At 43.7% G+C, this 15,032-nt stretch overlaps 1 protein-coding gene across 5 annotated transcripts in view; it reads right to left on the bottom strand.

The window, feature by feature from the left end:
• The window catches only part of THOC5 (THO complex subunit 5), a 31,723-nt gene extending 17,687 nt beyond the window's left edge, over positions 1-14,036 (bottom strand). The window contains exons 1-10 of one of the 5 annotated variants that reach the window (XM_082354713.1): positions 13,890-14,036; positions 13,100-13,212; positions 11,765-11,896; positions 9,262-9,405; positions 8,237-8,350; positions 7,991-8,088; positions 6,193-6,339; positions 4,678-4,792; positions 1,284-1,416; positions 528-560 (exon numbers count right to left, since the gene is read on the bottom strand). In XM_082354713.1, coding sequence (XP_082210839.1) covers positions 528-560; positions 1,284-1,416; positions 4,678-4,792; positions 6,193-6,339; positions 7,991-8,088; positions 8,237-8,350; positions 9,262-9,405; positions 11,765-11,860 — 880 coding nt within the window. In that variant the 5' untranslated portion in view covers positions 11,861-11,896; positions 13,100-13,212; positions 13,890-14,036. The remainder of the gene's footprint in view (positions 1-527; positions 561-1,283; positions 1,417-4,677; positions 4,793-6,192; positions 6,340-7,990; positions 8,089-8,236; positions 8,351-9,261; positions 9,406-11,764; positions 11,897-13,099; positions 13,213-13,889) is intronic. The other 4 variants (XM_082354716.1, XM_082354714.1, XM_082354715.1 and 1 more) reach the window with 4 other exon arrangements.
• Between the last annotated feature and the right edge of the window lie 996 nt (positions 14,037-15,032).

Here is a 15,032-nt window from a genome sequence, read left to right on the forward strand (position 1 = left end):
AAAATTAAGGCTCAGGGAAGTTAGATACAACAGCCAAGAGGTAAATAAGCTAGGATTCAAGACCAAGTCTATTCAACTTGAGCTTGGTGTCTCAAACACAAAGCTAAGTGGCCTGCTCCCTGCACCAGGCCTGACACCTCAATGAGCGATGCCTGGGCCTGCCTCTGTGCAACTCCGTGGGTCTAGCGCTGAGAGATCAGATAGGCCATCATCCTTCCTTCTCCATTCAAAAGGGTATACAGAGACGCAGAGAGTCACAGGAGCCTGAAAGGGTTTGTTCAAGTGCATAAAGAGGGATGACAAACTTCCCCCAAGTGGCAGGCCGCTGAGATATTCCTAAGTGGCTGACCACTGCTTATCTCTGACAACCCTCATGAACCATCACACCTCATCCCAAACAAGCTGGCTGCCTCCATTAACATTGGCAAATGCTAGACTGTTCTTCTGACTAGTCCCTGGAATTCTACAGTAAAATGGGAATGGAAACATGCTGGGTTTTAAACACAAAAGAAAAGAAAATTACTCACCCTGTCTAGGGGGCTGGGAGGATTTCATATGAGCTGATGATGAAAACAGGAGGGAGAAGAATGGGGAGGGAGAGGATCAAAAGGACCAGGAAGACACAAGAAGAGAGACAGTAATGTGTTGATGCCCATGGCTGGGAGGAGAGGCATGCACTGGCGCAACGTGTGTCTGTCTGATGCAGTGGGGTGGGCGTAGGGAAGAAAAATTTAGGTGCTGGGTGAAAGCTTGCAGTAGGGCAAAAGGTAGGATCTCTAAAAGCTCCTCAAAATCCTAGTGGAGTCATGGGCTGCCTTCAAGCTTAATGAGGACACCTCCTCTCCTTCCGTAATTCACTGTTACGACATGCAGCCTGTTCCAGGGCTTGGTGAAAGCCTGAGACAGCTGGCTGGGACCTGTGTTCACCAAACCCTCTCTCTGAAGCGAGCAGGAGGCACTGATCCACCTGCCAAGCGTGCCTTGATGGGGTGAGCGCTTGGGAGGCCAGATAGGCTGCCTGGGCACTGAACATAACAGCCGACCAGTCAGGCTCATCAAAGATTCAAAGCCATCCATTCTGAAATGCCCATCAGGTTAGTCCAGCCTCAGGCCAGCTGGTCAAAGCAGCCATGCTGGGCAGTGCAGAGGGGAGGCAGCATCTATCACCCGAGGGCTTCTGAGTAGGGCCAGGAAGCTTTCCTCAGCAGGAGTTGCTTCCAAATGACTCAACTGGCCACAGCTGCTGCTCCCACAGCCCCTCCCTGCCCAGCCCCCATACTCACCACAGGCTTGCCCATACGCAGTGGTCTGGACAAAGAGGACATAGAGGGGAGGTGGTAGGTGTCGGGCTGTCTCATACTGCTTGTGAGCTTGGTCGAAGGGCATAAACAGGTACTCCTGCACTGGTAGGGAAGCCTGCAAGCAGGGAAGAAGGGATTTTGTTTTTCTTTTATAGGCAGTCCACACAGGAACATGTGGCTTCTTAGTTACTTAGTATACAGTTTTTTATTTATGAAAGTGATAGCAGCAAAAAACAGTAAGAAAATGAACTTTAAAAAAAGATACTATCCGCCTAGCATCAAGAAAACATCAAATACCTAAATGTCAAAAGTGTGTCAACCTCTACATAAACATCTGAGAAATGAAAGATCTAAATGAATGGAGATATATGCCATGTTAATGGCCTCCAAGGCTTAATACTGCCCAGATGTCAATTCTCCCCAAAGTATCTATGGATTCAATGCAATCCAATCTAAATCCCAGCAGATGAAAATAGACTAGCTGATTCTAAAACTTATATGTAAATAAAAGAGGCCAAGAATAACAAAGATAATCCTGAAAAATTAAGTTGGAGGACTTACATTATTGAGCATCAAGAATTCTGATAGAGCTAGAGTAATAAGTCAGTGTGATATTGGTGCACAGACAACTAGATCACGCACACACAAACCCAAACATATACAGATATCTGATTTATGACAAAAATGGCACTGCAGAACAGTGGGGGAAAGAATGGTCTTTTCAATAAATGAATCAGCTGAATACCTGTGGGGAAAGAATCTGACCTTCACCTCACACTATATACAAAATTCACTTCCAGGAAGACTATAGATTTGAATGTGGAAGGTTAAACAATAAGGCTCTATAAGAAAATACGAGAATATTTCCATGACTTTGGGACAGAGAAAGGAAAAGACTGATAACTAGATCGTATTAAAATTAAGAACATCTGCTCATTAAAGGATACTATTATGAAAGTGAAAAGGAAAGATATCTGCAGAAGACTCATCGCCAGAAAATATAAAGAATTCCGGGCAACCCAACAGAAAAATGAGCAAAAGACTTTAACAGGCCCTTCACAAATGAGGTACTCCAAAAGCCAATTAGTATATAAAACGTGCTGTGCTCAATGTCACTGGTCCCCAGGGAAATGGAAATTTAAACCATAAAAGATACGCTCCAGAATGGCTATAATCAAGAAAAATGACAACATCAAGTGTTGACAAGGATGTGGAAAATTAGAACTTTCACATGGTGATGGTGGGAATTTCAAAAATCAGCACGATCACTTTAGAAAATTGTTTCACTGAATACCAAAGCTAAATATATGCATAGCATACTATGATCCAACAATTTCATTCCTGGATATATATTCAAAAGAAATGTGTACACATGTACACCAAAGGACACGTATAAGAAGGCTCCTAGTGGCATTATTCACAACAGCCCCAAACTGGAAACACCCCAGATCAAACACTAAACATCAATGAGAATAAATGAACTCCTGGTACTCACAACAACCTAGATGAAACTCACAAACTTTGAATCAAAGAAGCCAGACACAAAAGAATATGTACTATATCATTCCATCTATATAAGTTAAAAAACAGGCCAGGACTTCCCTGGTGGCGCAGTGGTTAAGAATCCGCCTGCCAATGCAGGGGACATGGGTTCGAGCGTTGGTCTGGGAAGATCCCACGTGCCGTGGAGCAACTAAGCCCATGCACCACAACTACTGAGCCTGCGCTCTAGAGCCCATGAGCCACAACTACTGAACCCGTGTGCCACAACTACTGAAGCCCGTGTGCCTAGAGCCCATGCTCCGCAACAAGCCACCACAATGAGAAGCCCGCACACCACAACAGAGTAGCCCCTGCTCGCTGCAACTAGAGAAAGCCCACGCACAGCAACAAAGACCCGTAGCAGTCAAAAATAAATTAATTTAAAAAACAAAACAAACCAACAAAAACAGGCCAAGCTAACCTGTGATGTTAGAAGTCAAGATTAATGTTATGGGGTGGGGGGACAGTGACTGGGAGGGGAATAAAGTAACTTCTGGAAAATTGCTAATGTTCTTGATTTGGGTGCTGATTACACAGATGTGTTCAAAAATGTGTACACAGTGAATATCCACTGAACTGTGAGTATGCTTACGAGTTGTATGCTTTTCTTTATATAAAATTATTTTTTTTACATAGTATATGTACATTTTTTTTTAAGTTGTATTCGAGTTTATAAGGCAAAAATTCCCAGTTCCCAACCACCAAAGGTAACTTAATGGTTTGGTGTGAAAACATACTTTTCTAAGCACATACATGACTTACACATATATACAGCCATTCAAATACTTTGTAAATGAAGGTATACAAATGGGATTATACAACATGTTCTACAACTTGCAGTTTTTGATTTCATAATTTAATAGATCTTTCTGTCCAGTTATTCTGTCAGTAACAGGATGCTCCATACTTCCATTATAGGTGTAAGACTGAACCACAAAAGAATTTATTTAACCTGTACCCTATTTATTTAAACTGTACCCTATTTATTTAACCTGTACCCTATTTAGGAGCATTCAGAGTGTTTCCAGTTAACAGGAAAAATTTAAGTACAACCAAAATTTTTAGTTTCTGATTTTTGTCCTATATGAAGTGTTACTGAGCATATTTGTTAACTCTAATTCTATGCCTAGAGTTGAAGAGAAGAAATGTAGATCTTGCCAAATCCTACAAAAGTGAATTTTCAATTTCACTAGGGTCCTTTTACAAAGTTTCTCCATATTAGCCATTTACCCTGCTTTATAAAACTATAAAGATTTAGATCAAATCTGGCTTCACAAAGCAAATAAAAATCAGGTCACCTATACAGAAAGAAATTACATTTTACAGGTTAAGTGGGGACTTTTCCTCCTAAGGTACCTAACGGTTTTCAAATATGAGTAAAGTTATTTTCAGAGCGAGTAGATTTGCTGAGCAGCTGGCCCCTGAGGTGCAGTCAGAGGGATCTAATAGACATCTGTGGAAGAATGCTTAGATACCTGGGGACTGTGGGCTGGTGGAGATCATGCAAGGTGTAAACTAAACTTACAGTTTGTGAAAGCGTTTTACCCGGAATAGGCGCTGGGTGAAAAGAAAACGCCGAGGTACGTGTGTGTATACGTTCCAGAGCCAATCCTGCCAGCAATTCTTCCACACAGGACACAACCTTATCACACCTGCTGTGGGCATGCAGACGGGACCATCCTTGCACTGTGCTCTAACACTGATTAGGGTTAACAGACCCGACAAAACCCACAGGGTGATGTGGCTGCTGGTGGCCTCAGGTCAGCAATGTGTCACTGAGTGGTGAAGGCAAAGCAAAAGCCGAGGAGGTGGCGGGGTGTGGGGAGACCCTCACCTGCATGATGCTGTTGAGACGAGGCTGGAGGCTACTCAGGTACTCCTTCTTTACTTCAATCTCCTTAAGGATCTTCTCCTTGTTGGACAGGCACTCTCGGTACTTCTCCGCCAGCCTGTTGGGGGAAGACAGAGCACTGTCGCCTGATGCTCTCCAGGGACATCCCAACACACCTGTTCACTATCAGACTCTACCTAATGACAGCAGTCACGATTATCTGCTAATGTTTACCTAGCACTTACTATGTGCCAGGCACTTTGGAGAATGGTTTACAAGCATTATGGCATTTAATCCTTATAAAAACCCTGGAAGATAGGGACTTTTTTTTTATCCCCAAAGGAGGAAACGAAGGCTCAGGGAGGTAGATAACTTGCCCAAGGTCATCCAGTAAGAGCAAGCACAGAGCTGGGCTCTGAACCCATGCCTGTCTGCTCCAGAGGCCGTGCCCGTGACCACTGGTGTCACCTACTGCTCCGTTTCTTGCCTCAGAGGCTAGACCCAGAACTTTCACAAATATATGGACTCAGCAGCTATAGGACACAAATGAGGCCCATGGACCTGAGTGGGGCAGAGTGGGGATAGATTCCAGACCAGAGCCAAAGGAATGGAACACTTATGGCTTAGCCAAGGGCAAGTGATGTACTGGACAGGGGTGTGACAGGCCAGCCCCATCTGCTAAAAAACTGACACCAAGTCCCTAAGATCCAGACTCAGTACTTATTAAATTCATTATGTAGACCAAAGGCACAAAATACACTCAACAACAGAAAAAGGCAAGGAATTAAAAACAGCAGCTTCTCTGACAGAAAACAGAACAAATGTGCCAACCAAAAGCCCTGGAACTCGTGTACAAACATGAAAGGGAAAAAGGTCACCATGATGGAAGGGATGCAACCATAAAAAGTCCAGTATGAAAAAAATATACATACCATATTCTAAGGAAGATCTAGATTAAATTACACAGTATAGACATTCTACTTACAGTTAATAAATAAAAGCTCTTTATTAGTACAAAAAGTTTTATATGTAAAGGGGTGCCTCAAAGCATTATTTATGATATCAAAAAAATGCAAACAACCTAAAAGTCCAATTCAATATGGGAACAATTATGTGATTTACAATTTACCCTGGAATGCTGTACAACCTTCTAAAATAATGTTTGCAAAGCTTTGCAATACCACACAAATATGCTTACAGGTGGGGGAAAAGGCAAAAAAAAAAAAATCAGATTAATAATACAGAAGGTACTTAGATCTTAGGCACTAAAATTTTAAAGGAAAGGTTACTCTTTCTCATAACGGCGTTAAGCAATTCCAACCCCACTTATGATACAGTTGGTCAAGTGTGAACTGCTAAGTGTGAATTAATCACAAAACGGGATTTGGTCTTAGAGACAATTCTGCTGGTTCCACAGTGCTTTGCTATCTGATCCTGGGTCAGGACAAAGCACTGTTCCTCATGGATAAAGGTCGGTGTCTGCACAAGTGAACAAGATCAGGAAGGAGGAAACGCTACCTTTTCCGCTGCTCCAGCTCCCAGTCCAGACGTGCAAGGGTTTGCTGGTGAGGGTCTCCCATTGTGACTTCCGCCTTGCTGATATCTGGAGGAGCCTCCTTATAAAACTCCTCTAAGCTGACCAGATCGATTTCTTCGTGCTTTGACCTGCAGTCAAAAACTCAATGTCAAGCTGCTGCCCTCAGAAACCCAAACTGTGGCTTAAACAGGCCCAGAGTTCCACTCCGTGTACGTCAACTCAGCCCTGGTCTACAGCTACCTAGGAACCTAGAATCCAGTCTTCTCAGCAAATGCTCATTAGCAGGTGTTTCAATGTGAAGAGAGGTAGTTGGTGACATGCCACAGGATCCTTATCCATGTTGCCCAAGCTTTATATCCATGATTTAGCTGAAGACCTAAAAATACACTTATGAAATTTACAGACCTCTCCAAGCTGTGCAAGAGAGCTAAGAGCTTAAAGAATCAAATAAAAACACCATGGTCTAGGTCTAGACTGTCAGGCTGAAACCAAGAAATGCCATTTAACAGGAATAAACATAAGAGTCTACACTTAAGTTCAAATTATTAACTGCCTAAATATAGCATGGGGAAGATCCAACATAGTATGACCAGATGTGAAAAGATCTAGAGGCTTTAGCAGTTCATGTACAGTGACACACAATAACTGAGATGGGGATTTTTATCTCCATTTTTCAAATGAGATGGAGGCTTCCATCAGTAAGCAGCTTGCCCAAGGTCACACAGCTAGGGAGAGGCAGAGCTGGGATTTGAACCCAGGCTGTCTGATTCCAGGGCCCCTGATCCTTCCACATGGCCACCTGCCTCGCTACAGGGTTTGCTGGCTTTCATCTGAACAATGGTTACAGGTGGAGCATCATATATTTCTTCTTTTTAAATAGTACTATTTTTGAAACTTCTTGTAAGTCTTAAACTGAGAGTTTTTTTCCTCCATGAACCCTTCTCCCAGGTTCCCCCAATGATAATATCTTATCTAAGCATAATACATTGTCAAAACTAGGAAACTGACAATTGTACAATACTATTAACTCAGGTACCTGATGTGGATTTCACTTCTGTTAGTATTTAAATATTATTATGTGGATGGATTTGTGAAGCAGATAAAGACACCTCTCAAAAATCAGCATACATCAAACCCAATGCCTAACGTGGTCCCCCTCATCCCAAGTTTATTACAAATAAAACCTGACTCCTTTCAGTTTACACAAATAGATCTGACGAGGCAAGAACACATTCCCTTCTCTTATTTTGTCTATTCCTTCCTCTTTCACATCTCTCAGCTTGGATTTGCCAAGGGGCATCACCGTTTAAGGACACTGACAAACTGTAGTTTGTTCACCTAAAGGCAGCTAGGCAGCAAGAAGTTCAGGTTCCAAATAATGAAATCCATTTGCAAAAATGAATTGCTGGAACTTTAGAGAGGAAAGCTGGGCCAAAAGGTTAAGAAGATGTAACTGAAGTGAGCTGCGCCCATACAGGGTGCTCAGGAATCAAACTGGTAACGCAAAGGCTCTGCCTGCTGGGGAGAGACAACTGTTTCTCACCAGGTTCAGAGCGCAAAATTCAAAAGGGTCAGACAGGCTTTTGAGGTTCTTTGTGCAGCCTGGAACTACTGCTTCCAATTCTCCCACTCAAAGTGATCTATTCACCCTTCCCCCAGATCCTGTAGTCTCCAAGTGCATCTGACTTCTTTTTAAAGAAACTGGCTCACACTGAGCTATGTAGGAAAAAGCAGTTACCAACAGACCATCTTGCCAAAGCCCTGTGCTCCAAAACTCACTTAAACTCCAGACATTTGGTGATCTCCTTCTGCAGGTGCATCACCTCATACAACAGGTTCTGGAGCTGCAGGTGATAGGCGTCCACTTTCTGCTTGGCCTGAAAGGAGGACAAGGTCAGAGGTGAGTGGGGCAAGTCGGGGTGGGGTGGGGCAAAGCAGAGAAGCAGCAAACTCAGAAAAGGGGTAAAGGAAATTAAAGAGGGGATGAGAAGGAGGAAGAGGAGGGTTAAATCTCTCAGCTCCTACCTCATGAGTCTGATCTCTTCCTTTCTTCAACCTGATGTGGGCTAATCGGTTAAGCTTTTTTAGAGTCATGAAATGCACACAGCTCTGGATCCTCCGATCTTCGATCTCAACTGCCTACAGGCCAAAAAAACTGGTAAAGACCTTGACAACAGGAGCTGGCTCAGCTTCCTTCAGCCCCTCACTGCTCATCCTCATCCAGAATCAAAAACAGACACTGGAAGGAGCTCAGAACCATAAGAAGTGTCAGGGGGAAATGGAAGGATGACTGTATAAGGGAATGCTTAAGGTTCCCAGGCATAAAAAACTAATTCCTGCTTGGACCAAAGTAACAGGAATCAAAGATGGAGCAAAGGCAGCCAATGCAGACAATAGCTGTCTCTACACAATGTACACAGAGATCCTAACAACGGCAACATCATGCCATACAACTTGACCTCTGTAAACAACATTACAGAATAATGTAAATGAAAATAGCAGAAGTACAGCTGTAAAACTTGACTACAGTAAAATAGATAGAATGTAATAATCTTAACAATATTGGCCAGTATAAGCACAAATAAGTGAGATTCCTGGAAAAATATGGATTGTTTTGTTTTGAACTTACCCATTTAGTTTTCAGTCACACTGTTTTGCTTCTCTGCCCTGAAACCTTTTTTTTCATTTAATATTAATACTTTAATTTTTGGTCTCTACGATTTTTTTGTACATATCTAGCCTTACAATAGCAATGGTGATTGACATGTACCATAATTTCTCCACACCCAGCACTTAATAAATACCATTTGGATGAATTATCAAATTACAGTTATGGAAAAAATTAATTATCCTGTACTTCCATGACTGTAATTGATGACTGGGTGGTGATGTTACAATAAATTAATAGGCAGGTATCTGGAGCCCTCAGGCTCTAACCCCCTGATGATGGCAGGACGTAAGACCAATATAAAGAAGGGCTCTGATAGGTGCGAAACAGGTCCATCCATGCAGACCCACCAGGTCCGTGTCCTCCCAGTCCCACTCCTTACCGCATCCTTGCCTCCCCTGCTCTTCAGGTCCTGGATCTCGGCCATGAGCCTCTGCAACTCTTGGCACGTGTACTTGTACAGCTCATAGTCTCTGCCAGGGTCCCGCAGGTCCACCTCAGCCTCCTCGCTGTAGTATTTACCTTCCTGTGGAGGCAAGGATACAGGCCTTGGGTGGAGAGTAAAAGTCTCTCTGTTGGAACAGGGACACTTGGCTGAGATAAGTAACAATGAAGCCCCAAATCAGGTCTCTAAAGGATCTGGTCTGCAAATCAAATGTTTTTCTTCTTTTCAAAATGGAAAAGAATTCCTCTTTTCCTCTTTCTGATTATAAAGTAATGCATGCTTGGTGTCAGAGATTCAGAACATACTGAGGAGTATCAAAAACAAAATGAAAACTCGCCTATAATCTCACCTCCCAGCCTGAAGTAACTCCATTGTTAGTACTGTGGATAAACACATTAAAAAAATAAATAAAATAAAATGGGATCATATTGTTCATGCTATTTAGTGCAATTTCCCATCATAATAAATATAAATCTCCATCAAAATGGCTACATATAGATGAACCAGAATTCATTTAACCAAATTTCTACTGATGGGTGTTTAGATGGTCAAATCAAGCTTTAGCAGAAACTAAAATATCCTAACTGGTCTCCCAGACTTTGGAATAAACAAACACATCTCTTTAAGAGAGAGTCAGTTACAATTAAAAATATTGTATTGCATATTTGAAAGTTGCTAAGAGAGCAGATCTTAAAAGTTCTCATCACAAGAAAAAAATTTTTGTAACAACTATGTAACGTGTCGGATGTTAACTAGATTTATTTCGGTGATCATTTCACAAAATAAACAAATATCAATCATTATGTTGTACACCTGAAATTAATATAATGTTATATACCAATTATACCTCAATTTAATTTTTTTAAAAAAGAGTCAGAATCAATACCTCCCAAAGGATAAGGTTCTTCATTAATTTTAATTTCCTAAATCTGAGGAAAGCATCATCTTCCATTTAAATTGAAGCTGGTATGTTTCTCTAGTCTAGTTAAAAAACAAACAAAAACCACAACCAACCAAAAAAATCAATACAGTTAAGTCATACAACCTATGGACTGGGAGAAAATATTTGCAAACGATGCGACCAACAAGGGCTTAATTTCCAAAATATACAAACAGCTCATACAACTCAATAACAAGAAACCAAACAACCCAATCAAAAAGTGGGCAGAAGAGTAAATAGACATTTCTCCAAAGAAGACATACAGATGGCCAATAGGCACATGAAAAAATGCTCAACATCACTAATTATTAGAGAAATGCAAATCAAAACTACAATGAGGTACCACCTCACGCCAGTCAGAATGGCCATCATTAAAGTCTACAAATAAATGCTGGAGAGGGAGTGAAGAAAAGGGAACCCTCCTACACCGTTGGTGGGAAGTAAACTGGTGCAGCCACTATGTAAAACAGTATGGAGGTTCCTCAAAAAACTAAAACTAGAGTTGCCATATGATCCAGCAATCCCATTCCTGGGCATATCCGGACAAAACTCTAATTAGAAAAGATACATGCACCTCAACATTCATAGCAGCACTATTCACAATAGCCAAGACATAGAAGCAACCTAACTGTCCATCGACAGATGAATGGATAAAGAAGATGTGGTGTATACATAGACAATGGAATACTACTCAGCCGTAAGAAAGAATGAAATAATACCATTTGCAGCAACATGGATGGACCTAGAGATTAGGTACAAAGTGAAGTCAGTCATAAAGAGAAAGACAAATATCATATGATACCACTTACATGTGGAATCTAAAATATGACACAAATTAACTTACTTACAAAACAGGTTCACAGACACAGAGAACAGATTTGTGGTTGCCAAGGGGAAGGATGGATTGGGAGTTTGGGACTAGCAGATGCAAACTATTATATATAGAATGGATAAAGAACAACGTTCTACTGCATTGCACAAGGAACTATATTCAAGATTCTGTAATAAACCATAATGGAGAAGAAAAAAATAGTTAAGTCATAAATTAGCTTGACAGATTCAAGGACAGAGAAACAGCAAAAGAAGAACCTGCTGACTACGAGAGCACTCAGGCCTCAGGAGACGTTCTTTAGCTACATGGTTCTGGTACTGTCTCGGTAGCAGACCAGGGATGTCACATCTCCAAAGCCTTAGTGGCCTGCTGCGGATGGACTGCCTTCTTCTGACCATCAGGAAAGCTGGAGACACACCATACTAGAATGCATTCTCTGTTCAGGCACTAATCATGTCTAATACAGGCTTGTTGGTTCTTGGGATGCTGCAGCTAAATCTGATGTGGATATTCAGGTCTTGAAGAGCCAAGGGAATTCCAGGCACCTGGTCAAACAGAGGCCACCTGGGAGGTTGTGCCTATGACCCTCGGCTGCTGCAAACCCACAGCCAGGTGCTTGGCCACGAGCTGCAATTTCTCAGCAGCACAGCAGCCCTGGCTGATCTCACCTGTTCAGTGTCAGAACGATTACGCTTCCCTTCAGCTGGAGCTCCATCACTTCGGATCACTTTGGGCTTTCGTTTTTTGCTCGATTCCGATGACATGGTTGTTTGGTGAGGTCAGGAGGAAACAGCAGAGACCTGTTAAGAGGAGAAAGCTTCTGAGCTTTTCCAGAGTTGGAACTGGAGATTTTCCTAGAGTCAGAATACTGAAGTCTGACTAGCAGTTGTGCCTGCTTACACTCTTGGTAACTCAAGAAAAGTCATCAACCCTCCAAAGCCTCAATTTAATCCTCTGTAAAAAGCGGAATCATCCCTCAGCCTGTTCAAAATGAACTCATCTTCCCCAACTCCACCTCCTTTAAAGGCACCACCACCACCCCACTGACCAAACTCCTCAGCCAGGCACATAAGCCCATTCTCAACACTACTGATTGATCATTGTGTGCTGCACCTTGATCTAAGCACTTTAAGGGTATGTTCTCATTTGGTTCTTATAACAAGGATCCTCTCAGATATGAACAAGCACCATTTTACAAGTGAGAACACTGAGGGTCAGGAAGGTGAATGACTTGCCCAAGGTCACACAGCTAGTGTGCTAAAGCTAGGGTCCAACCCATGCCACAGCAGTGCTCCTGACAACTACATTACTGTATCTTGTAGTGTTGCCACCATGTCATCTGGCGATGCCATCAACTCCCTGGTTGACGCGAAAATTTAAAAGAACAGAACAGGGACTTCCCTGGTGGCGCGGTGGTTAAGAATCTGCCTGCCAGTGCAAGGGACACGGGTTTGAGCCCTGGTCCGGGAAGATCCCACATGCCGCGCAGCAACTAAGCCCAGGCGCCACAACTACTGAGCCTGAGCTCTAGAGCCCATGAGCCACAACTACTGAGCCCACGTGCCTAGAGCTCATACTCCACAACAAGAGAAGCCACGAAGAGTAGCCCCTGCTCACCGCAACTAGAGAAAGCCGGCGCGCAGCAACGAAGACCCAATGCAGCCAAAAAATTAATAAAAATAAAATAAAATAAAATAGAAAATAAAAAATTTAAAAGAACAGAATATACATTCATGGGCCTCTAGCGTCACAAAGCATCCTCTCTCTGCTACCTCTACTGACTGTCACCAGCAGCCCGAGGTGGGCAGCACTAACCCCCCTACCCCAGTGCATCTGTCACCAACACTTACTGAGGGAGCCAATGCCTCAACAGAGTCGAGTCAGAGAAACCCTGGGCTGGAGTCTCCAGTCCTCTATTTCATGGCTATGAGTCCTGGGACAAGTCACTTCACTTTCCTCTGCATCTGCTTCCTCCCAGATCAAATGAAAATAGCCATCCCTACCTCAGAGGTGGTTGTGGACATTAATGCAGGAGGCGCTCCACTGGGGCAGGCGATGAAGATGATCTGAGAGCAGGGCTTTAGATGGTACACGAGTGGTTAATAATGTTAAGCACCTACAGAGAAAGTTAATCCCTTTCAATTCTTTTTAGAAACTTCTGATTGCTTCAAGGAGAACGTGTCATTTCCCTAGTTAGTCTTTAACATCTATGAATGCCAACGTCCTTTTGTTAACAAAAGGGCTCTATCTCAGATCCTTAGACAATGAAATCTAGCCACAATTATTAACGATAACCTTTACATATTAAATACATTAATTTTTATCACTACCTTCTGCATAGGACAAGTGAGAAAAGTTTTCTATTTATGGTAAAGATTTAAATTTTTCTTTTAAAGTAAATTTAATTTTTAAAAGTGACTCAGTTAAAACCCTTTAGTAAACAATCGTACAAGGTAAGTTGATTTTTCACAGAGGGACCCGAAAAGCGTTAAGTGTGGGAAATCCTGACTTTGGCAAGACAGTAGACAGTGCCTGGCACAGACAAGCGCATAATAAATGTGAGCTGATATCACCACCACCGTGGTGGTCGTTATCTAGAAGCTGCCCTGTAAGGCCTGACGAGGCTGCAGCCATCATTTTCCACAGGAGGAAATTGAGAGTGCGGCGCCGAGCGGCCGGGGTCCCCGGAGAATGAGGACGGAGAACCCGGGTCAGACCCCAGCCCGGGGACGCCCTCGGGAGGTCCGCACACCAGTCCCAGCCCGCCCAGCCCCATCCCCGTCCTCTCCTCACCACACTGCACCCCGACCTGTCCCGGCCAGCGAGCCACTTCCGGCGGCTCGCGCACCATAGAGAAGCGGAAGGAAGGAGCGGTCGACCGGAAGTGAGGCGCGGAGGCCGGAAGCGGAGCGCGAAGGGTCCCGACGCGGCCACCAAGCGGTGCGGGCGGCGGCTGGGCTGAGAGGGGACAAGATGGTGGCACCTGGGTTGTCTGGGGGGGTCCCAGCCGGCCAGCAGCCTCACGCTGCCCTCTGAAACCAGGAAACCGAGATTGCAAGGGCAAAGACTATGTGCCTCGTTCATTCTTTCCCCAGCGCCTAAAGCAATGCCCAGCAACTAGTAGGTGCTCGGCCAAGTATTTGTTGAATGAATTTGTCGAGAGCCCGAGATACCGCAACAATGTAGTAGTGCCATGATTTGGACACTTGTGAATTTGCTTCCATAACCTGGGTTCTTAACCACTGTCATACTCACCCGAACATCCCACACTAGCGAGAGCAAGTCAAGGTGGGCTTTAATCCCATCTTACCCCGCCTCTTTTCCCCCACAAGTTCATCCCCATTTTAGGCCCGATTTGCCCTAGGGCAGAGTCACAAATCTAATGCAGCATTTGACAGCTTCAAGTATTTTCTACCGCTGGTACGAATCGTACTGATGGGGTTCAGTAAATCCTACTCATCTGAAGGTAGAAACACTGATGTCCTGAATCCCTGGTTATGAAGTGTATTTCCTTCTGCCATAGAAGGAGGCCCTCCCCAAAAGTAGCTCAGGGAACGCAATAACCTCCAGTGGGGTAGATCAGCCAGGTGGACCTGCGAAGCTGGCCCTGCCTGGGGCACCTACCAAATTTCCTTGCAGATGAAGAAAAGACACCATGGTTACAGTAAATATTTAACTGGTTCCATCAGTGACTCTAGCACAAGTTTTCCTGAAACGGAGGCAGAATCAAGCTACTCAGAAGTTCATGAGGTGTGGGGGTCACTGAGGAGGTCCCCAAAGTCACTGACCCCACTCAACACACCTGATGGCCCAGTGGAATGAGGGTTGGGCTGAGAGAATGTGAAGAGGGAGAAAAGGAATGCGGGGTGAGGGAAATACGGGACCTAGCCCGTAGCTCTGCCTGCAGGAGGGCAGAAGACACTCCCTGCACAGAAG

This window comes from Balaenoptera borealis (assembly GCF_965194805.1).
Source record: "Balaenoptera borealis genome assembly, chromosome: 14".
Classification (NCBI taxonomy): Eukaryota; Metazoa; Chordata; class Mammalia; order Artiodactyla; family Balaenopteridae; genus Balaenoptera; species Balaenoptera borealis.